This window comes from Sarcophilus harrisii, chromosome 3 (assembly GCF_902635505.1).
Source record: "Sarcophilus harrisii chromosome 3, mSarHar1.11, whole genome shotgun sequence".
In the NCBI taxonomy this organism is placed as follows: Eukaryota; Metazoa; Chordata; class Mammalia; order Dasyuromorphia; family Dasyuridae; genus Sarcophilus; species Sarcophilus harrisii.
Genome location: NC_045428.1, coordinates 474,031,382 through 474,057,247, shown reverse-complemented (window position 1 = coordinate 474,057,247; position 25,866 = coordinate 474,031,382). Strand labels below are relative to the sequence as shown.

At 33.7% G+C, this 25,866-nt stretch overlaps 1 protein-coding gene across 1 annotated transcript in view; it reads right to left on the bottom strand.

The window, feature by feature from the left end:
* Window positions 1–25,866, bottom strand: part of CNTN5 (contactin 5) — a 1,555,331-nt gene that overhangs the window by 540,012 nt on the left and 989,453 nt on the right. The window contains exons 5-6 of the mRNA XM_031961045.1: window positions 4,851–4,974; window positions 4,542–4,717 (exon numbers count right to left, since the gene is read on the bottom strand). Of these exons, the coding sequence (XP_031816905.1) occupies window positions 4,542–4,717; window positions 4,851–4,974 (300 nt within the window). The remainder of the gene's footprint in view (window positions 1–4,541; window positions 4,718–4,850; window positions 4,975–25,866) is intronic.

The following is a 25,866-nucleotide window of genomic DNA, read 5'->3' as shown; positions in this document are numbered from 1 at the left end:
TTGTATTTATACAAATCTTTCTTTAAGAAGAGTGGGGAAAGAAACAAACCAACCAACAAAAAAATCTTTTACAAACATGACTTTACTACCCTATCTATCTTCACTTAAGCCCTTTGAGGCATGTAGCTGTTGTTGCTGAAGTAGAATATACTCATTAAGTTGAACTGTGATAGTAACTAATCATTTAGCTGGAAAACAAAATGAGAGATCCTCGGGATAGACATTTAGACATTTGAAGTGGAAGTTTACAAGGGAAGATGAATAAGGTTGAAGTAACTGTTCTAATCCATTAACACTCAAAGTAAAATAAAGGTTTGTGAATGAATGAAAAAATGAACAGCTTCATGGCTATATTTTAATGACAAAGGATTACTTTACAATGAAGAGATTTTTTTATTGTTGTTGTTTATTTTGCACATACAAGGGGATTAACAATGATGGGGACTTTGAGCTATTATCAGGTACTATAAGGTACTCTCTCTCCCTCCTCATAGGATGTAGCTTTTAATGGAATCTTTCTACCTACTATAACTAACACTGGTTGATCTGCTAAACTCCTCTATAAATCTAACCTACCAGTCAATGACACACCCAGGCCTCATGGCATATTCCTTTAATGGATTCTTCCAAACTCCTTTCCTTGTTAATGATAACCCTGTTGCTCTATCAAATCTATTTCATATTTGCCACTCCTGGTACCTATTTTAATTCTTCATTTTGTTTGTAATCTCTTTTAAATAAATCTACGTTTTGGCAAAGAGAACTGCCATTGTGAATTTGTGACATGTTTACTTCAAACTGGGAATTCCTACCCTGACCTTATCAACATGATCAAAGAAATTATGGCTTATATATCTATTTCTGACTTAAAAAAAGCAAGTACTATCAATTAATTTTTAAACACCTACCATATTCCAGGTATTGTCATGTGATCAATATCGAAAGTGTTTAAAAAACCAGTCATCTCCATACCACAATGATACATCACAACAGGGCAATCCATGAAACAAATATAATACAAAATGCCCCCCAAACCTCTGCGCTTCTCTATCTACAATGGGAATAGAAAAACAGCATAAAAATGCAAAATCATACTATTTTTGGACTATCAGCACTAATATTCTTATTAATAATTATTGTTTTTTGAAATGTAAGATCCTTGTCTGTGACCTCCCATATATGTATATTTTGTGATACATAAAATAACATGATTCTTTTTATATCATTTAAAATTGATAGAACACTTTATAAATTTTGACTTATTTGCCAAATACAACAACTATATGAGGTATATCCCAATTTTACACAAGTGGAAAATGAGAACCAGAAAGTTAAAGTGATTTGTATCAATACTTCCCCATTTCCATTTTGTTAAAAAGTATTGAGTATTATATCTTGTCACTGATATCAGTCCTGTTCCTTTCTACCTAGTGATTAAACTAGTGGTAAAAATATGTTTAAACTCATCTTCTGTTCTCATTCTTAGATCTTACAGTACACATACACATGTACATATGGAGAAAGAGAGAGATAGAGACAGAAAGACAAAGATTTATAAGGAAACCCATATTTTGTAATCATAACTTTAAAATAGAAAAATGATTAAAAATCCTAAATAAACAAATCCAAGGATGATCATGAACTGATATTGTGAATGTGTATTGTAGACCAATACAATCCAGTCCTAAATTATTGCTCTTTGAGTCAATCAAAATTTATTTACGCAGTGCTAATTATGTTCTAGGATCAGTAGAACTCATGCAATACAATAAAAATAAAAAAATGTGGCTCACAAAATACAACTTAAAACTTTTCAATTTTGTTCAAGATTGTTCACTGGTAAAAGAAAAAATGCTAAAAATCAAACTGAAAAATGATGCATAAACCTAGACTATTTGGACCAGAGGGATGTGTCATAAAGATAATGTTCCATCATACAACCAATCAGCCTTTTTCTCTTGAGGAATACTCTAAGACCACTCTTTTTTGTGAGTTGTCAATATATGGGACAAGTTTTAGGCAAATTGTTAGGTAGCTAAAGTACATTTTCAATGCTCTTCTATTTTCTTTTCTGTCCTGTCCCTCCTTATCTGTATCACTTATTCCAATTTCTTTCCTACACCTAGTCCAATCTGGTGCCAGTGACTCTGTATTACCTGCCTCTAAGAAAAGTCATCTCTCCAACAGATTTTTGTCAATATATAAATTTCAGTGTGCTGCAGACATGCAAACACAAACAGAAACACACACACATATGAATGCATATACAAAGTGTGAAGGCATTTGCAATTGAAAAAGAAAAGAAGCATCTTGGAAAAGTGTAATGTTTAACCCAAAGAGAAGTTTAAGAATAGTGAAATTTTAGATATAGCTTTTGAATAGGAAAATCGTTTTGGATAGAGAAGTTTTTATTATGTCCTTAAATTCTTTGCTTCTAATTATGTATTGAATATATAATCTCTATAAGAAAAATGGGTGGCTGTGGCGGGGTGCGGGGGGGGGGGGGGGGGTGAGGGGGGCCGGATACAATAAGATCATGATTGTTGTACAAAGGATTTATATTTACCTAAACTTTCCTTCACTTCCTAATAACCTCCAAAGACATCAACTACATGCCTAAGATAGTCTGTGTTTTATAAGGTCATGCAATTCAACCATAATGATTAAGTAACAAAATTTTAATCTACATGTGCAGAAGAAATATGGCAAATTTGAAAGATTTTTGGCTTGCTGATGCCCTATCATTGGCAAAATATAGTCGAATAGCCTGGCAAATAACAGTTGTAATCTCTCAGTCTAAATCTATCATAATGAATTACAATTAATAGATTAGAGAATCAGTCTCATATCACAATGGAACATTTTATGCAAGTTCATGACTTTAATTTTATAGTTTCAACTTTCATATGGGTTTATTCTCACAGAAAATAATTAAATACAGATAATGGGTTGCTAATTGGCAGTGTTTTACAGTAGATAGCACTAAACCTAACTTCAAAATTCTCCTCTATGTGACCATGGAAAATTCACATCCTTTCTAAGCCTTAAGAAAAATCTTAAGATTTATCTATTAAGTGACAGATGGTTCTGAACTTCATTAGTGAAGAAGAACCCCACGCTAAGAAAAATCACAGATCCTTGTGACATCTGATATTGAGCACTAGTGGGCACACCACAGACACATAGGACAAACTCTAAAATATAAGGTATAGTTATTTTTAACTAAGATTTGTCTACTACACTTTTTCTGAAAAGTCATTGTGTTCCTATAAATACCCTGTATGACATTAGTCCAATGAAAGGAGTTGATTTTTCTTTTCAGTCATACATTGTGAGTCCAATAAATAAATTGCCCTGTTTTTTAGTATGTAATTTTCTCTGGAATAAATACAGTTCATAGTAACAAGGGATGTTGTTTCCATCCACTCCCCTTGCCATGGTATAAATGGAATTCATAGAAGTAATAGCTTGTCAATTACCAAGGCAAGCCCAATTTTTTACTGTGTGACCAATTAAAGTATTTCCATGACTTGTCTTGGTATTTTCTAAGTTATGAATCCTGAAAAATTAACAGTTTAGATTTTGAATAGCTCTTTTTTGCCCCCTCTATTTTCTATTTTATTTCCTCTCATATAATTTTAGTGTAATATAGCTGAGTTAAATGTGTTTGTGTATAATATATAAAGAAAAATCGGTTATCAAAACTTTAGTACATACCATTAAATTTAAAATTCATTAACAAAAGATTTGAAAGCCAATACAGATCCCTTACCTCCATCTATTTTGTAATTTTGAATGTAGCCACCAAGATTATCAAGGGATCAATATATTAGAACTGAGATAAGGTATCAAACACACTAGCTAGCCCAACCAGGCCCCTTCTTCTGGACAAATGAACCTGATTAAAAGTAATCAGAAACTATTTAACAGAGTAAGTAAAAATACAATAGAATATAGATAATACAAGGATCATCATTTATTTGATACTATAGGCTTAAAAACTATTATTACAGATTTTTCAGCCTTAATGGACATAGTTCTTCATTTCAAAAAAAGAAATTTCAGAAATTTTTGTAAAACCGTATAAAAACAAGAACAAGTTTGGTTTAGATTAAAAAGAAATGAGAGCATACACTTTATACAATGGTCCTTGGAAAGAATTCTGAATTTGGATTAAGAAGACCCAAGTAGGTCCTGGCTTGGTCACTAATTAACTGTGTGACCATGAGAAAATCATTGGGGGGGGGGGGCAGGGATTCAATCTTAACAAATATTATCAAAATATTTAGTTTATGATACTACACTGAAGGGAAATGATTTCAATAAACTCTTTTAGGGATTAAAATTCCAGAACTTATTTTTCCTCTCTCCTAAAATGTGCTCTTTCTTTATTAATTCTGATCTTTTCCTCCCAGGGGAAAAAAAATGACCCTTTATCTCTACAATTTTATACTTGCAAAGACTCTGTCACTAATTTATGACATATACATTAACCATTAAAAGGGCAAAAGGGTTTCATGGCAATAACATAATTTACTCACAGGCAAATTGAAGTATGGCTTCTCTGCTCAGGATGCTTCCCAAGGAGTTAGCTGTTAAACACTGATAATGACCAGCATCCTTTGCTTCACTTGGGTTGTTGATAATGAGGTTTCCTTCAATCAAACTGTAGCGATAATCACTTTCCAAGTCTAATTCTGTTCCATTTCGTAGCCATCTTAGAAAAAAATCAGAAGAAATACAGATGAGGATTACAAGGGGCTTTCTCTTAATCTCTGGGGATTCCAGAATGTCATCCAACTGTTGTTTTTGAGGCTTAGGGGAATGAGTGCTCAAGAGTGAATTTCTACCTGTAATTGGGAACAGGGTTGCCTCGAGCTTCACAATTCAGTGCCACTTTCTTCTCATCAGAATCAGTAGGGAAAATGATATCATCTGGTTCCTGCACAAACACTGGCCCATAATCCACACTCTCTATAGAAACAGAAAAGGGCATACTTTCAAAACCCTCCAAAGACATTGATTCATTAGCTCTCCTCCCACATTATCTTAAAAACCATTCTACCTGGATGCAAAATGCCTCTTATTCTTGATGCATTTTTAAGGTAAATACCACAGAAAATTGTTGCTATACCAAATTCTACTTCCTAAATGAAAAGAAGATCTGAATAGAATGTTCTCTAGTTGATTAACCTAGCTTTGCAATTTGTTACACAAGCAATGAAAAAAGGAATATATTAAGTACTTGATATTATACATTTATTTAATTTCTTTGCATCTTTATTTTTCATCCTTTAAGTTAGGGATAATGAAAAAATACCAACCTCACCTTCTGTTATGAAAACTAATTAATGTTTCAATAATCCCCACTTTAATTTTTGACTCATATTTTAATGGTAGAATTAATAATATTAAAATCTGATTATTCTAAGAATCAAATATTGGTCTTACTTGATTCTTTTATTGAATTCTAAATGCTCAACATTCTTCTAGGCACTGTGGGTGTGAAGAAACCACTCTGATTCAAATAAATGCTGTCAATTATCTTTACCCTCAAGGAATTTACAATTTCATAGAGCAAATCAAATGTAAACATATGACAAATTGAATAAAATATCTCATAAACAATTTAAGAACAAATTAAATGACCACTAAGAAATAGAGACATAAATTATGAGAAGACAATTATCAGGGATCATATGATCAGGAACAATTCCATCATGGGTACTTTCCAAACCTGGAATTTAAATAGGGCTCAAAGGATGATTAAAATATATACAGTTAAAAAGAAAAATAGAAGGCTTCTTGAGATATGGAAAGAAAACAAACAGTTATTGTGGTGACACTTGAATCATAGAACAAAAAAGGAAGAACCTTAAATAGGATTTAAAATACAGAAGTCAGAAATAAGGAAATAAGGCACTCTAAAAGGATGTGATTTGACTAACTCCACACGAAAAAGAATAGTGAAACAGTTGCATGTTTGACATCTCTGCTTTATAACAACACACCCTGGGAGGGTAAAAGGATATTGTTTATTTGTTAATTGTCTGGGTCCAGGAGAATTGGAGTTTTCAGTAAGTAATATTTTAGTGTGTATAGTAATTAGGTAGGGACATGAAAAATATTCAGGAAGTGAAATTCAAGAATATTTAAAGGAGAAAATTTCAGGGATAACTGTCACATTCCATTTGGTCCCAAATTGTCCTAGGAAATTTTGGTTAAAAAAAATACAAGAAAAACATCCTTAGAACTCATCAATTGGAAATAATTAGAAGCAAGGATTCACATCATAATTAAATTATACTACATGTTGTGCTAAGGAAGTAGAAAAAGATTTTATTGTTTTTATGGCAAGAGATAACATTGTATAGTTGTTGTCTGTCCTTTATCCTCTTCAAGGACCATGACATCAGGGAGGTGATTTAAGTGAGGATTTAATGAGGGAGGGCTGTGCTAGGTCACCTGCTTCACTTTCTCCTCCAGAGCCCACTGGGTCCAGTGGTCAGATATAGATCAAGATGACTGGAGATGGCCCTGGACTTGATCCTTGACTTTTTCCTAGATTTCTTTCTTAAGAACCAGGCCTAAAACCCAAACCTATCAGATTCTAATTGACCACCAATAAGTCCTAGGCCAAGCCCCCTTGGGTCATTGTTTGGGTCCTCATCGACTCAGATTAAATGTAAAAAGCAGTTATTTCTGCTTTGGCCAAAAACCCTGAGAGCCTTTCCCTCTCAGATTCATTCATTCATTCATTCATTCATTTAGATTTTTAGCATATGCATAATAAGGCACATCTGCATACTGGACCAGATGGCTCTGGGGAGAGAAAGGGATGTTAGTGACCTTGCACAGGCCTCTGTCACTTAAATCCAATTGCAGCATCACCCCCTGATGTCATGGTCCTCTTTGAGAACAATGGACAAAGAACAACAAGGTTTTTCAGTGGGTCATAGTTTGACTGAGGCTGCACCCATTCAGTGATTAAAACTATGTAGCAACTGAGGCAAACCCTTTCGCTTAATCCCAAAAAATTTAAATAAGTAAATTAATAAATGAATCTGGAAGGGAATGGCTTCCAGGATTCCTGGCCAAAGCAGAAAATGACTGCTATTTGCATCCAATCTAAGTCAATCAGGACCCAAATGATGGTGCTTATTGATAGGACCTATTGGTGGCTAATTAGAACCAGATTCTTTTTGATTTAATGCCCGGTTCTTAAGAAAGATCAAGCCAGTAAAGCCCAAGAAATCTTGGGAAGGTTCAGAGGTGGAAAAGAAAAAAATGCTTTTAAGAGCACCTGTAGGTAAAGGTATGATATTCCATGTGGACAGAGGGAGGAAGGGAGAGAGGGAAGGAGGAAGGAAGGAGGGAAGGAGGGAAGGAAGGAGGGAAGGAAGGAGGGAAGGAAGGAGGGAAGGAAGGAGGGAAGGAAGGAGGGAAGGAAGGGTGTCTTCCAACTGAACAATTCCAGGCCAGCTTTACTCAGAGTTTGTAGTTTGTCCATCTTTCTCGAAGAGGACCTTGGCATCAGGGAGGTGAGTTGAATTTAAGTGAGGGAGGGCTATGCAAAGTCATCTATCTTACTTTCCCCTCCAGAGCCATCTGAGTCCAAAATTCTCTATAGAATGAGGAATATAAATCTATATGAAGATCTGAAATTTGGCATAATGGAAAAATGAATTCTTATTTACCTATTGGAGTTCCTCCAATAGAAAAGCCTAGTTTGCTCTATTGGTCTTAGAATCCAAAGATTCTAAGTTAGCAAGTTAGCAAGCCTGATCTTGTCTCCAGGAGTGTCATTTTTAGACAATACCATAGGAGAGTTGGTATGCTGTCACTTCATCCAAAATGAAGGCAAAGAGTCAACACCCAGTCTTAAGAAGCTAGACTTAACTTTGAAACTACTAAAGATCTTTCCAGTTCAAATAGGAATATAGCAAGATTACACAACACACATACACATATATATACATCCTACCATGTATATACATACATGTATGTATATATATAGCCACCATTGTAATTTAATATAGTTCTAAAAATGTTAATAGAAATAAATCAAGAAAAGAAATTAAGGATATAAGAACTGAAAAAGTAAAAATTACAGTTAAGTGGGGATGATTCTATTTTCTTAGAAAACCAAAATTTAATTGAAATAATAACTTTAGTAAAAAAGTACAATATAAAATAAACCCACAACATATAATCAGCATTCCTGTATGTTATTAACAAATTCCAATAGGAGAAGCTAGAAGAAGAAAAATTCATTAAAAATAACTAACACAACTGAAGGTTTAACTACAAAGTTCTACTAGGACTTATAGGCAATTACAAGACACTTTAAAGAAATATAAAAAAAAACCTGAAGAATCACTTTTTTATGATTGTGTTACATTAATGTAATAAAAATTATGTTAGTGCCTAAATGAATTTATAGATGGGTCATGCTATATTATATCATTGATGGGGATACTTTTTTTTTTTTTTTTTTTTTTTTTCTGAGGCAATTGGGGTTAAGTGACTTGCTCAGGGTCAGATAGCTAGGAAGTATTAAGTGTCTGAGGCCAGATAAGTGTCTGAGATCGGATTTGAACTCAAGCCCCTATCTGCCTCATGATGGAGATAAAAATCAGCAATTTCAAGATAATGAAAAAATGGGTAGCAAAGAAGAGACTTTAATAGTACTACATTTCAAATTATTTGCTACAATGCATTCATTCTCAAAATTAATTTGTACCATTTAAAACACAGACCAGATGATTGATGAACAGATTAGGTAAATAAACCAAGAAATAATTGAATACAGTAATATTGGATAAGTCCTCATAGATTAACTAGTAGGGCAAAGACTATTTTCCAAAAACTGTTGAAAAATCTGAACAGTCTGGCAGAAACTAGATTTAGACAAACACATATTATATACCAATTAAATTACAAATAGATACATGATCTGTGGTTAGAGCAACATTGTTTTTGTTACAAAAAAAAGATGAATTTTTTATGCATGACCAAAATAAATGCAGTTAAAGAAGAAACAACTAATTTGGGGGGGGGGGGGAGATACAGTTAAAAAAAAAAAGAACATGTGAAATAAAAGAAGAATGTAACAGAAATAATAGTTTTCATTTTCTATCCAAGGTTTCTTTTGTTTAATTTATGAATTTGCAAATGGCCACTTTTATCATTTCCCTTTTCTAGCAGTGGAGTCCAGACCTTATTTAGTTCAGGCCTCTTGTTCTGATATTCATCAGAATCTCACCTAATATAAACAAATGTTTAAAGTATAAAGGAACCACACAATCACATAGTATTATTCTACCATTTAACTATGTAGCTTAATAACATATGCAGATCTATGTATGGTCATTAGGCTATATCCTCTGGTACCTCACAGGTATTTTACCAAGTGCATTTCCTCTTAGTCAAAATCCCTAGTAAAAGATGAAAAATTTGAATTCAGCAAATTTGCTCCCTTAGTCTCTCCATTCTCCTCAATTTGTGACTCCTTTCTTTCCATTTTGTCCAATTTACTTGACTTTTTCCAACTCAACCTTTTTAATTTCTCTGTATTACTGATAGCAATGAGGAATGTAATTTCAACAATATTAGCATTCGGTGGAAAGAATGCTAAACCTATATTCTTTCCCCTGAAGGTTCCTACTATTGAAGTAACAGACAAAATATTAGACCAGATATTAGGATATTTTATGTCAGGTACTAACTGTGGGAGTAACGAAATGATAGATACAATAAACAGAAAGTAAAAAGTGTGTGTGTGGGGGGGAAGGTGAATTTACTAGGAGCTGCATTGGGAAAAGCTTCATGTAGAATGTGACACCTGACTGGGTTTTGAAGAAAACAAGAGCTTCAAAGAGATAGAAGTGAGCAAAGTGTGAGTTCTAGCCATGGAGGTTAGGGAAGGCAAAAGCAAGGAGATAGTATAATGATATGATTTTCTTTTTTTGTGAAGCAATTGAGGTTAAGTGATTTGCCTAGGGTTACACAGCTAGGAATTAATAAGTATCTGTAGTCACATTTGAATTCAGGTCCTCAAGTTAAGGGCTGTTGCTCTATCTACTGCACTATCTAGCTGCCCCAAATGATACAATGTATGCAATTTAGAGTTACAAATGGATTAACTATGAAGGAGGGGTCATGGCATGTATATCCTGTCACATTATTTAATTAAATGCTTAGCACTAAGTTACACAGTTGATCATGTTTTATGTCAAGTAGCATTGATTTTGTTGAGTTGTTGAAGAAGGATATCATATGGGGAAAAAGACATTAAAAATCTATACAGTGCTGAGGCAAGGACCTCTTTATGCACAATAAATCAAAGTCTTTCTTTTACCAAGTTAAGTCTATTGAGACTTGGGTGAAATGGACAAGTGCCAACACTTTCATTTTTATTTCCCCAGGGCAGTATCTGTTGTTCTTTATCAGATATTTTAACAGTCTATAAGTGTTTACAACTGGCTGTATCTTTGATGTTAGTGATCGTTCACCTAGAGGTATTGTGATTGTGAGACACAGGTAATGTTCGTGTGTGTGCCTTTTTAAAGACCAAGTTCTCATTTTTCATAGCATCTTAGTAAGTGAAAAGAATTAAAGTGTGAAACACTAACAAATTGGGTACAAATTTAGTGTATTCTTGAAAAAATATGCATACTTTCTAACCACAAAAAAAAAGTCACCATATTGTTAATAAGAATTTCAGGGGATACGAGACCATTTTAAAATTGTTTAAAGAAATTTCTAAGTGACAAATCAATACCTAAATGTCCTCCAAAAGGAAATAAAGAATTTACTTATCACTTTCTTGTCCTATATCTTGAAAAATAATACATTGGGGAGAACATCATGGACATACCTTGTTTATTTTATGCTGCCTGTAGCTCAAACCTCTGCATCCTTCTGGACCCCAAGTTCCCACCCCTGTGACTGATATTTGACTGGTAAATATTCACCTTATCCTGCCCTGATCTCAGGCCCATCATAATGTCACTTCTTTCCAACTAATCCCTTTGACTTCCCAGTGGAAAACTCTCCTCCCTTGTTCCTGACCCCCAATACATATTGTTTCCCTCCATTTAGCACAAAATCTTCTTAAAGACAGAGCCAATCTTGCTTATTTGTATTTATCAGACATTTAAATGTTGAATAAATACTTAGAAATCATTTATTCATGGCATTTCATTCCTTTTTCTTGTTATTCAAAATACTGAGGGAGATAAAGTTAGTTCTCTTAAGCCATTATGGAAATATTTATGATGTTCCATGGAATAGAAACAAAACAGAGCAGTGGCTGAAAATGAAAAGATACCTGGAAAGGAAAGCCTTTATAAAGGAAGGTTTTGAGAGGAGTTTATTGTTCTACCTTAAGGCCCTTCAATCAGATGGATGAGGCAACAGAGGCTGTTGAGAAGATATTGAGTATTAAAAGCTGGGTCAGTCTGTAAGGTGATGTTATGTCAGGTGATCAACTTATTGGGGGTGGGGGCATGATGTAGAACTGAGCACATCAGCTGATTGTAAATGAAGAAAATCAAGAGGAATCTATTTTCTTTTATTATTATTATTATTAATCTATTAATCTATTATTAATTATATCTATTATTATTAATCTATTCATTATTTATATGCTTTCAAAAGTCTTTTTTTCTTTTCTAGGTTTGTCTCTAAAGAGGAACTAAAGAAGAAGAATAACTCAATTCTTTCAGGTTCACAGGCTTACTTCACCATTCATATACTCATGAAGAGTCCTATCAATAATGAGGGAAACAGGCAAATGATAAAGACCTGAATCCAAAGTTACATACTGAAACCTTTTTAAGTTAAAGAAGTGCTCTCTCCAATGTTTTCCAATCATTTGGCACTTTCATAGTATTTTCTAGATATTATATGTGCCATGGAGACTAAAGTTCTTAGTTTCCAAAAAGAACAGAACAATAGAAAATAAAGGTTCTCAGTTAATTTTTCCCTTGTAATGTGAACCAACAATTATTTAGAATGAGAAGAGATAAGAAATTGATTCATTCTGAAGTATTCAAACCTTCAACAGAACTGAAATCTTCAAGGAAAGGTCAGATATTATCTTGCTAGATATGTAAGGAGCCTTTTTTTGTTGTTGTTGTTCTCTTTTAGCTCTAGACCTATGATCATAGGATCCCTTACAACTCTGAGATTTTATAATCCTATACTTGGCTAAAATAAGCTATTTCTAGATATTCAGTGGGAGAACTGGCCCTGAACCATTCTGCTTATATGCCTATATTTGACTGAAGGCCCACTAGGTCCTTAGAACCATTGAACCCATCATTTGCAGGTAATAGAAGGTAGAAAGATGCCAAGTTGTGAAGGGTTTTAACTAGCAAATAAAGACACTCCAATTGATCCTAGAGGTAATAGAGAACTGTTGGAGTTTATTGAGAAGGGGGTGATATCATCAGATCTAAACTTTACATAAATCACCTTGGCAGCTAAGTGGAAAATGGATTGGATTGGGAAAGACTTGATGCAGAGAGACTAATTAGAAGATTGTTTCAATAATTCAAGAAAGAGATAATGAGGCCTAAATTAGGATGGTAGCTTTGTGAATAGGGAGAAGGGGACTTATATGAGAGATGTTATGATCAGTACAGTCCTCCTATATTGCCAGAGGCCAGGAAATATCATTTTCCGAATGATTCCCAAATGCCCAGATGTGGATTGAGGGGAGCTATGGTATTGTCAGATAATTCTGCTTATATGTGCTACCAAGTAGCAGCAGATACTAAATTAATAGGAGTTTGAAAAGAAATGTCCCTTTCAGCCTCTCAGAAGATGATGCCCCATGTCTGTGACAGATGCCATATTTTGATATGATGACTACCACAGACTTTGAAATGTTTAATTATAAATTGAATTTTGAGATAAGTTTCACAGTTACAATGTGTGAAAAATATTTCACACCATGTGAGCTTCTAAAATGTTTTCTTGGAGAAAATATTCACAGCTTTCTTTTTCATTTTAAGTTACCTTTTGAACACTAAATTCATTTCACTTTGCAAAAGTTAAAAGAAAATAATATATCTTCATTGCAAAAGTTCTAGCCATTCCTATGATTCCAGAAGCATCATTTGCTAAAAAGTAATATGATGTATACTTTATAACTGATAGAACAAATCTTACAATGGAAATTAAATGAATATCTAATAAATGGATTGTTTTTATTTTGTCACTTATTTTTTTCTTTTATATTTAAAATTTCCATTCTGTTTAAAATAACATATTGCTTAGACAGATAGTATAGTATATCAGTTAGAATTCTGGATTTACTATTGGGAATTCTGCTTTTCAATCCTACTTTAGAAACTAATTAGCTGTGTGGTCACAATCTCAGAGATTTAATTTATTCATTATAAATGAAGCATATGATACTTGTTATGCCAACCTCACAGAGGGTGAAGAATGTTTTGAAAATGTTAAAATAATACATATATATGTATGCATGTGTGTGTTCTATATCATACATTATAATGAGAGAGAGAATGTACAAATAATTATGTAAGTACAAGATAGATACAAAATAGGTAATATGGTAAGCCAAGAGATGAAGACACTGCTAGCTAAGAGAACCATTAAAAGTTTTCTATGGAAAGTAGCTGAATCTTGAAAGATGTGAAATTAAAAGGCAGGGATATGCAAGAAGAGCAATTGGCCAGGGGGATATTTAATATAAAGTGTGTGTGTGTGAGTAGATATATAGATATAGAGACACACACACACATATACAAGCACATAAACATGCATATTGTAGCATTTTAACTAATAACATATTTATATAGAGGATCAGAAAACTGGAAGTAATTACAGGAATTGGTAATGGAGAGAAGCTGGATTCATTCCCAACAACATGAGAGGTGAAATAAGGATGCCTATTATCACCACTAGTATTTCAACATTGTACTAGAAATGTTGATTTTAGAAATAAGAAAAGAAAAAGAAATGAAAGGAACTAGAATTGGCAGTGAGGAGATAAAATGATTTATTACTCTTTGCAGATGATATGATGATATTCTTAGAGAAGCCCAGAAAATCATCCATAAACTACTTGAAACAATTAATAACATTAGTAAAGGTGTGGAATATAAATTAAACCTACACAAATCATTAGCATTTCTATATAACAAAGGCTGGCAGCAAGAAATAAAAAAATAAATTCCATTTAAAATAACTATAAGCAAAATAAAATATTTGGGTGTTTACCTTTCTAGACAAACCTAAGAACTATGTGAACACAATTATAAAATGCCTCTCACACAAATAAAGTTAGATCTAAATAACTGGAAAAATATCAATTGCTCATGAGTAGATTGAGCTTATGTAATAATAATGGCAATTCTGCCTAAATTGGTCTATTTGTTCAGTGCCTTAGCAATCATACTGTCAAAAGTAATTTTATAGAGCTAGGAAAATTAATAACAAAATTTATCTGGCAGAATAAAAGGGAATCAATGAAAAAATTACAAAGGATGGGGTTAGCAGTATCATACTTAACAAAATTATAAAACAGAGTCATCAAAACCATTTGGTACTGGATAAGAAATAAAGTAATGGAATAAATTAGATACACATGGCACAATAATCAAGACCTGTAGCAATCTAGTATTTGATAAAAACTCAAACTCCAGCTTCTGGGATAAGAACCCACTATTTCACAAAAATTGCTAGGAAAACTAGATAATAATGTCAGAAACTAAACATAGATCTACATTTCACACCCCAAACCAAAATAAAGACAAAATGGGTATATGATTTGGGCATAAAGAGTGATGCCATAAGCAAATTAGGAGAGTAAGAAATAATATCCTTATTATTAGGATATTATTAGAAAAATTGGGAGAATAAGAAATAAATATATAAATTAGAATTGTTTTATCTAAATGGTTTTAGAATTGTTTTGGATCATTGTTTTGATCAGAATAGCTAAGCCTTCTGTAGGTGACCAATCATACAATATTGCTGATACAGTGTACAGTATTCTCTTGGTTCTTCTGCCCACTTCACTATGCACCAGTTCACATAACTCTTTCCAGATTTTTTTCCCTCAAACTATCCTTCTCAAAAAATGACAAGATTTGATAATTGTTTTGGATATGTGAAGAAAGTAAGAAGTTGAACATAACCAGAGAGTTTAAGTTTGAGTGATTGGCAAGATGGTGTATTCTTTTTAGTAATATGTAAATTTAGAAATCAGGAAAGTTTTGACAAAAAGACAATGAGTTCTGTTTTGGAATTTGTTGAGTTTGAGACATGAATTTGGGATGCTCAATTCAAGATGTACAAAAAGGGGTTGGTCATGTGGGACAGTGGCTAAGAAAAGAGACAAGGGATGAATATGGAGACTGAGGAAGCAATTGAATAGAGATGGAAATTGAACTCATAGTAGTTGAAGTTATCACCAAGAGAGATAGTATGGAGAGAAAACAGAAGAGAACTCAAGACAGAACCTTGAGTTCTGAGACAAAACTTTGGACACTGAGAATGTTGGATAGGCACAAAGAAAATCAAGAAAAAGCAGCAGCATGAAAACCCAGGGAATGTTAAATGATTTTGATGCATAAGTAAGAGGCATCTTACAAAAGCTCATAAGGTGGGTATTTTGTTTTACATAATCAAATTTATTTCTAAATCAAAAAACAATAGGCACAATAGGATGCTATAATCTCTATATCTTGCAATCAATTGAGAATATTTTTAAAATGTGGTCTATTGTTAGATATTCATTACAAAAAGTTTATTTTTGTTGAATACTCTCACTAAGAGCCCCTTCAACTCATATATAAATGATTTTTGTAAAGATGGGAGAATAAACATAGAGCTCAGTAGTTACACACCTTCTTATGGTCTCCTCAACTGACTCCAATAAGCTGTAGCATATGTGGCATGTATAACAGCCACATTGCCAGTAAAATCATCTCAGCAAATGGGCTAAAGCAAATTGAGGGTACCTAATAGACCTCAAATCTATAGGTGAACTAGGCAATGTTTATCTAAGCATGTGAAGATTTCCCCCAGCTGAATGGGAGGATGAGAACAGTTTGTTCCAACAGCCATGAAGGCAGTTGAAACAAATGGTATGGAGTATTTAGGGTTTTGATTAGGGATTGAAGATGCCAGAGGTCCATCCACTACATACTCGATTATCTCCAGTCATCTTGATTTTTGTCTTGCCAATAGATATCAGTGACTCTGGAGGAGAGGGTGAGGCTGACAACTTTGCACAACTCTGCCCCTCTTAATTCCATTTCACATGCAAGTCAAGATATCACCCCATGATGTCATTGGTCTTTTTCAAAAATGAAGGATAAACAATATAATAATTCCTCAGTAACCTTGCATTTCTGCAATTTCTAGCAGAAATATTTTCTGTATATATTTGGCTAATTTGGCTTCTTTTCATAACTTGATTCATTAGGATGCCATTTTTATCTCCTATATAAGCACATCATGGATTGTGATATTAAGGTAAAGTATAGTGTTTCTATTGTCCTTGATGGGGGAAATAAGTTGTTATATTTTTTCCAAATCTTTTCCATTTTTCTTCTGTTTGGAGTCATATTCCCATATTAAAAAGTTAGTGATTGCCTTTAGGATTATGCTGCTTGTTATAACTTGCAAAGCTTTCTTTAAACTGTTTTTACCCTTCACTGCTTCTTTTTGCTTTATTATTTATCACCATTCTTCTTCATGATATTTTATTAATGAATTTATATTTGAATCCAGTGTTTTTATTGGCAGCCACCTCTTTGCATTTGGCAAGTAAGTCAAATGTTTGCCTGGGCTCTTCTGAACATCAAGCTGACACTGCACCATTATTCATTATCCTTGGTATCTGAGCACTTAACCATTTGTAAACCTATTTTTTTGTCTCATATGTAATCTAGTTGATATTATTCTATACTTTTCACCACATTAATAATCAATATGATGCAATCTATTCTTTATTAAACATCTACTCTATGCAAGATACAAAATATCAAGAGTTGGGAATACAAAGACAATGACCAAAATTTAAAATATTTATTAAAAATTGACTCTCAGGATTTATTATTTTCAAAATAAATAAATTTACGATGATTTATGGAAAAAAAGAGCATTAATAATTGGTGGTTATCAGGGAAGGATTTCCCAAAGAGGCTGGTTGCACTTAAGCTGGGCCTTGAAGGAAACAAATGATTCTAAGAAATAAGGAGGGAGTGCCTTCCAGGCATGAGACACAGACCACTGTACATAGGCATAAAGGTAGAAGATATAAGGCAGAATTTGAGAAATAGCAAATCAGTAATTTTATTTGGAAGACTGAGTGCATGAAATAATGTAAAATAATTGTGGACAGGCAAATTGGAATCAGGTGATAAAGAGTTAAAAATGCCAAACAAAATACAGTATTTTATCCTTAAATCAATAGAGAACTTTAGAAGATTCTGAGTACCAATTAACACAATGAGATTCATATTTTAGTTATATCATTTTGGTCTCCATGGAAGATGGACTGGAGGATGGAAAGGCTGGAAGCAAGGAGACCAATTAAGAGCATATTAGAATATTCTAGGCTTTAGGTAATTAGAACTGAAAATAGGGTGATGGTGATATGAGTGAAAGAAAGGGCATATATGAAAGATGAGGAGGAGGAAAATGTATGATAGAATTTATAAGGGATGGCAAATAATTAAATATGGAAGGGGACAGATGAGGAAGAGCCAAGAATCATTCTAAAAAGACAGTATTGCCCACAACAATAATAGGAAATTTTAAGGAAGGATAAATTTTTTTTTTTTTTTGAGAGGTGAGAAAGTGAAGATTAAGGAGGAGATGAGTTTTACAAGGACAATTATAGAGTGATATAAACAAGTATTTGTGTTTACTCTTTAGAGAAAAGGAACAATCAGTGATCATTCTAAGATAGTATATATTTAAGTGCTTTGTTAAATATAATAAAGTACCTGAATATTGGATGCAGGCAATTACTGCTATGAGTGGTCTAGAAGGAGAGAGATATTGATTAGATCTTATTAAAATACTTGGTCCCATTTGCATCTCCACATTTAAAAAGGGGAAAATTGGTAATCTGAGGTATATAAGATCAGAGATTTTTAATGATGGAAGGGTCATTAGATGTCATTTGATTCTCATTTTACAGATGAGAAACTTGGGGCGGGGGAGGTGAGGTGAAGATGATATGATTTGTCCTAGGTCACACAACCAATAAAAGTAAGGTACAGGATTTGAACTTAGGTTAGTTAGTATTCTTTCCCCTATACCCTACTGATAAAAGTATATCATTTAATACACTAAAAATATATGAAGAAGAATCAAGTTTTTTTTTTGTTTTTTTTGCAGAGAATTTTTTTATTCTACCTGAAAATGATTCAGATATATACTTGTCCCTTTCTTAACTCCATTCCTCCTCCAAGATCTCAGAATTAGATGGACTCCTCTGGTTTCATTAATTCCTATCTGTTTATTATGCAAAGGAGAAAATGTTTAGATTAGTTTTATTTTATCATAACATCATAAAAGGGCATCATGGAGTCCATTTTTTTGTCAAGTTCAGGTTAGACCAGATGGCCCCCAAAATTTCTTTTAATTTTGTGGAACTATGATTCTTACTCAAGTTTTCAAAATTAATTTACTAGAAAAGATTTTCTGAAAACACCAGATGAAATACCATCAACTGGTTAGTAGAGAGGACCCTTGGGTCCATATTCCCACTACTCAAGTTCAGCTCTAGTTGATAAAGGTGATAGTCAGATGTAGAGTATCAGTCTAATATTAGTAGCTAATTAATCAATACAGTATTGAAGTATGAAATTTCTGAATGCTATGTATCCATAATATTTGTATCACTTAATACAAACTGAGAAACCCTAATGCAAAATGACTTTATGATCTTGGACAAGTCAAAGAACATCTCAGTGTTCTCAAGCAACTTTCTAAAGACATGTGTTGATCTTCATTAGTAGAAGTTCCCTCAATGGGAAATCTTTGTAGCAATGAAAATATAGCTTCAGTCCAAGGAAAAATATTACTTGACACACATGACCCTAAGTTTGGGGTCAGGTCATAGGTACAGCATAAGCAAAAATTAAATAAACAAGAATAAAAACATGGCACAACATGACTCAATCATCTCATCCCAAGATGAAATAAAAAATAATAATTGTAGACACTAATTGTTTTAATAATAAACTACTAATATTTCAAATCAAAATCTAATCACTTTTCATTTAAGTAAGAAAATGTAGTTATCATGTTTAATGATAGGACTGTTTAACAACCTTGCCTTAAAGCTAAAGTTTAGGAATGAACAGCTGGCTTATGTTTTTCAGCTTTGATCACTGGAGAACATTTGACCAACTTGTTTCACAAATTTGGCAACTTGTTCATAAATTTTATATAGTTTTGTTTTTTCTTATATTAAATGAGGCATTATACTGGATTTCTTCACTATACAATTCGTATTTTTGATTATTCTTCCTAACCATCCTAATTACTGAGAAAATATGGATTGTAACCCAAAGACCCCGTTTTTGGGATAAGAACTCACTATTTGACAAAAACTGTTGGGAAAATTGGAAACTAGTATGGAAGAAAATAGGGCTTGACCCACAGCTAACACCACATACCAAGATAAAATCCAAATGGGTTCATGATTTAGACATAATGAGTGATATTATAAGCAAATTAGAAGAACATAGAATAGTTTACCTCTCAGATCTGTGGAGAAGGAAGGAATTTGTGTCCAAAGAAGAACTGGAACTCATAATTGAACATTAGATAGATTACACAAACAAAACTAATGCAAATAAGATCAGAAGGGAAGTAAGAAATTGGGAAATCATTTTTACACTTAAGGGTTCTGATAAAGGCTTTATTTCTAAAATATATAGAGAATTGATTCAAATTTATAATAATTCAAGCCATTCTCCAATTGATAAATGGTCAAAGGATATTAACAGACAATTTTCAGATGAAGAAATTATAACTATTTCTAATCATGTGAGAAGGTGCTCTAAATCAGTATTGATCACAGAAATTCAAATTGAGACAACTCTGAGATACCACTACATACCTCTCAGATTGGCTGATGACAGGAAAAGAAAACGACAAATGTTAGAGAGGGGAAAACTGGGACACCAATACATTGTTGGTGGAGTTGTGAACAGATCCAGCCATTCTGGAAAGCAATTTGGAATTATGCTCAAAAGTTATCAAACTGTGCATACCTTTTGATCCAGCAGTCTTTCTACTAGGCTTATATCTCAAAGAGATTTTAAAGGAGGGAAAGAGACCCACATGTGCAAAAAATGTTTGTAGCAGCCCTGTTTGTAGTGGCTAGGAACTGGAAACTGAGTGGATGCCCATCAGTTGGAGAATGGCTGAATAAGTTATAGTATATGAATGTTATGGAATATTATTGTTCTATAAGAAATGATCAGGAGGATGATTTTAGAGAGGCCTAAAGAGACTTGCATGAACTGATGTTAAGTGAAATGAGCAGAACCAAGAACATCAATATTATATTCCAATCAATTCTAATGAGTGTGACTCTTTCCAGCAATTAAATGATTGATGCCAGTTCCAATGATCTTGTGATGAAGAGAGCCATCTACACCCAAAGAGAGGACTGTGGGAACTGAGTGTGAATCACAACATAACATTCTCACTCTTTTTGTTGTTGTTTGCTTGTATTTTGTTTTCTTACTCATTTACTTCCTTTTTTTATTTGATTTTTCTTATGCAGCAAGAGAATTGTATAAATATGTTTATACATATTGGATTTAACATATATTTTAACACATTTAATATATATTGGATTGCCTATCATCTAGGGGAAGGGGTGGGGAAGAGAAGGAGAAAATCTGAAACACAAAGCTATGCAAGGGTCAGTGTTGTCAAATTATCTGTGCATATGTTTTGAAAATAAACAGCTTTAAAAAGAAGAAAATATGGATTGTAATTATGGGATAGAAAGATATGAAATACATATAAACACATTGTATTTAAGACTTTTTTATTCTTATAACATGCATATGTTTTATATGTGTTTAAGAATGCTGAATGAAGGGGAAAATATATTGCTCTTTAGCTGGGATTCTAGGTTCACAGTTCCCCATACTTCAAAGAATAACAACAGAAGTAAGAGAGAACATTGTCATATAATGGGACAGGTCAGACTTGTAGTCAGATATATCTGGGTCATAGATAGCCTTAATTGCCTTAAAACAACTACAATAAGCATATGCTAGAATTGTTCTTTCCCTGAGACTTTGCTTGAATTGGTTCTATAGTTCTGATTCAGCTGATTTACCTTGATAGGCCCTGCTTACAGAGGGGCTAATAGAATGTTCATAAAACAACCACTTCATTGGCAGCCAGCAATCCAGCTTCTCCTTAAGACACTTCTGGGTTATTGGGTGGCTACAAAGCAGTCCAGCCCATGTTTGGACAGCCCAAATTGTTCAATGAGATGGTGCAGAAGATCAGAGATTCTTAAACTTTTCCCACTCACAGTCCCTTTCTATTGGAGAAAGTTTTATATGACCCCAAGTATGTGAGCATATAAAATAAGAATACAAATCAAACATTTACTGATAACATATCATAATTTCACGACACCCACATTCAATTCTAAGACCCATATGGGTTCACAACTCATAATCTAAGAAGCTGGGCAGGATATAAAGTGCTGGGCCTGAAGGGAGACAAGAAGACCTGAGTTCAAATTCAGTTTCAGAGACTTATTAGTTGTGACTTCTGTTTCAGTTTTCTTAATTATAAAATGGGAATTGTAATAGCACTTACCTCACAAAGTTGTGAGGATCAAATGAGATGATATTTTGGAAGTTCTTAAAACATAGTACATGCTTAATAAATGCTTGTTTCCTTCAATCCCCCTTCCTCCCCTCCTTCTTTCTGTTAAGTTAAATTCTATTATCTCAGATTTTTGGCCCATTGGTTCCAGGTCTGCTCTGTAGAGTAACATAACCTAAGTTTAATTGCTCTTCCACATAACATTTTTCAAAGTTTACAACTAGAGTCATGATTTAAGCCCTTGTTTTTGAAAGCAAAACTAACTAAATAAATAAATGAAAGTCCTTGTATGGAAATAGTATAAAAATTAGGTTAATAGGCCCTGTGTTTTTACCTGTTTTTCATGTTCATGAGAATATTATCCCCGGTTTTCAATTTGCTCTTGCTCTGTAAGTGCTTGAGGTTCTAACTCTTAAAGGTCTTTCAATTAACCTCTATTACCATGAAAAGTTCCAGTTTAATCCTTAATCAGCTTTTGAAATCTTACAGGAGATATTACTTATATTCAACAACTACCTGAAAGTAATTATATTAATTCATTTCCCCCCCCTAAGTTAAATAACCCTTTCCTAGGTCTCTGCTAAGTTAACATTGATGCAATTTGGAAAATCACAGTATTGAAACTTATCTCACCTTAGGACAAACTAATTTCTAATGGCTTATCTGCTCGGTATTTTGTAGGATCATTGTTAGAAACTACTCATTTTTACAGGTGTGGAAACCAAGCCCCAGACAGGTGATATGACCTGGGCAAAGTTGTGTAGGCAGGTTCAGAGCAAAGTTCTACAACTGGATTTGGAGGCTTCTTTTACTGATTCTATGTGGATTCCTCGTAATAGAAAAGAAAGCACTGCCATTCCTGTAGCATCACACAGAACATTTATTATACAATTGTTATTATCAATGTCCTATCTAATTATCTCCCCATTCATGAAAATCAATTGAATTCTTTCTCTCATTGATGGTAGTTTAGGATGTCCCTGGTGGCTGAAGCATGAAGCAGCTTCCAGCTTCCAACAAGAAGGCCTGAGACCTTTCTTAGTAAAGGCTCACAAACCTTCATGATTAAAGGGGAAATGCCAGTCTACTTAGCAAGTCTATAGAGCAAATAATAACCTAGAGTCCTAGAAAAACATCAATTCATATTTACCTAGGGCTTTAAAGTTTATATAACACTTTCCTCACAACAGATGTGTGAATATATTTTTGCTGCAATATTTTAGCAAAGATAATCTTAAAAATGGTAGGGAACTGTAAATTCAGTATTTATTTCAGGCCAATATTATGGAACAAATATATTAGCAAAGAACACTTTTAAATAAACCCCATGGTTCCCCTTCATAATCAATGCATATAAGTTAAACGAAAAATGAGTTTCTAAAGTAAAAAAAAAAAAAAGCAGAACTAGTATTATGCCTATTTTACAAATGAGGAAACTGAGGTTCTAAAAGGTAAAATCATTTGTCCTTAACCTTATATGTTAGAACTAAACTTGAACCTGGACTTCTCTAAAGTATTTGCTACAATTGCACATCTACTAGAAAATGAGCTTTTACAGTAGGGACTGTGTTTTTGACTTTCCTTGTATTTCCCATGATTAGCACATAGTGAATGCTTAATAAATGTTTGTTGACTGATTGACATTCTTCTGGGATATTTTCTTCTCTCTAGTTTTTCATGATATTGTACTCTCCTGGTTCCTTTCTGATCTATTAAACCATTCCTTCTCAGTTTCAGGTTTTGCAATATTTTTTTTTTGTAATAAGCCAGAACTTTGGACAAATATACTTGAGGCAAGGATTTTTATAACAAAGTGTTAACTCAGTGGAATTGATAATACAATGGTTATCTAGTTTAGCATGGTGATTAATAATTCTCTAGTTCAGTATGATTGATTTAATCTTACAACAAATACTGGTTCCCTAGTGATATAATGATTGGCTTATACTCAGTATGATGAATTAATTTAATTGTAATAGAGTATATAAACTGGGATCAAACTCAGCCACAAGAGAAGAAGACTTGACCAGCCCCATGGTGACTCTCCTTCCTTCATCACTTCTTCATTAAGACCAAGGATTGGGGCTGGTCCTGAGATCCTCTAGAGAGCTAGTCTGGATACTATATTTTAATCCACCCCAGTGTGGGGGCTCTAGAAAGCAACAATATGTTTTGTCACCCCAATTTGGGGGCTCTAGAAAGCAGAACATTACATTTGGATGTGCAGACTGCTGACTGGATGACTGGCTGAGACTGCTGACACAGACTGGGAGACTGAAGGAGATAATAAAGACTTGGATTTTATTCCTGACTATTCTTCTGGTGATTATTCTACTGAAACCAAGGCCCATTCAGAGAATCTCCAGAACGTTAGCCCAGACATTACATTTTTAAATATATGTCACACCTACTATTAGCACAGTACTTGGAACATAGTAGGAACTTAATAAATTTTATTGACAGTGTCTCATTTCACTCTGTACTGGGATGTCATCAGCTTCCATGGGTTCAATGATCAGATATTATCCATATTTATATATCTCCCATAACTCTTCACTTTCTAATGGACCTCTAAATGCTTTCCATACCAAAAGTCTCTCCCAAATTCAATTCTTTTTCCACTTAGCCAAGGTGATTTTTCCTAAACTGAAAGACTGACAATGTTGCTCCCTTTCTTTCTCACACCTTTTCCCATCTCTTTGAATTCTAATCGCTTTCTTATCATCCCTAGGATCATATATAATGTTTTCTATTTGGAATATTCTTCATATCCTGTAACAGCAGTGACTTGACTTATATCTGCCTCTTTGTGACCCCATTTTTGTTTTTTGCAAAAGTATTGGAGTGTTTTGCCATTTTCCTCTCCAGTTCATTTTACAAATGAATGTTCTTCCCTATTTTATCAATATTCTTACACTTTATTTCCCTCCATGAATTCTGAATAAACTACACTGGCATACTTGCTATTTCTTGAATTCAACACTTCACCCAACATCTCCATGCCTTTGAACTGATTGTCACTATATCTGGATTGTTCACTCTCTTCTCTTTCATCTCTTTATGTCTTTGTCTTCCTCAGAGACTCATTTCAAATTTTCCCTTCTGCAAGAGATCTTTCCCAGTGTTTTCGGATGTCTCTATTTTGTCTCTAGCTTCCCCAAATTTTGATTCAAGTCAGAAAAAGCCAATGCAGGTTAGAAGGTTGGTCAGAGTAAATTATAACCCAGAGTTATCCCTTACACTCTTTCTTGCTTTCTTTCCTCTCTTCCTCCCACTCTCCCTCCCTCACTCCTTCCCTCTTTCCTTTATTTTTTCCTCCCTCCCTTCCTTCCTTCCTTCTTTCCTTCCTTCCTTCCTTCCTTCCTTCCTTCCTTCCTTCCTTCCTTCCTTCCTTCCTTCCTTCCTTGCATTTCCTTTCCTTCTTTTCTTTGTTTCTTTCTTCTTTCAACAATCAGGGTTCAGTGATTTGTCCAGCAACACACAACCAGTAAGTGCCATGTATCTAAGGTTGTAATCCCATATTCTGACTCATGTGGTGATAATAGGTCATTTTTCATTATCTTTAAAGAAAGCAAACTTTTAACTCTGATGTGCTCTCCTCACTATTAGTAACCAAGGCAAACAAATATACCCAGAAGTACAGATGCTCACTCTGACCTAACTTCCCACATAAACATAACTGCATTGCTATTAATGTAAAAAGTAGACATGAAAGTTCTCCTAGAGGAGTCCTGATCCAGAAATTACTACATTCCCCAGGAGAGCAAACTTTAATATATATTTTAAAATCAATGCATATATGTGTATAGCCTTGCATATAGTATGCATGCGCATTTTTTATTTGCTTTTGTTTTTGGAGGTAATTAGTGTTAGGTGACTTGCCCAGGATCATACTGTTAGTAAATGTCTGAGACCAGACTTGAACTCAGGCCTCCTGATCCCAGGGCTGGTGCTCAATTATTCATTGTATCACCTAGTTATCCCTGTAAATGTATTTTT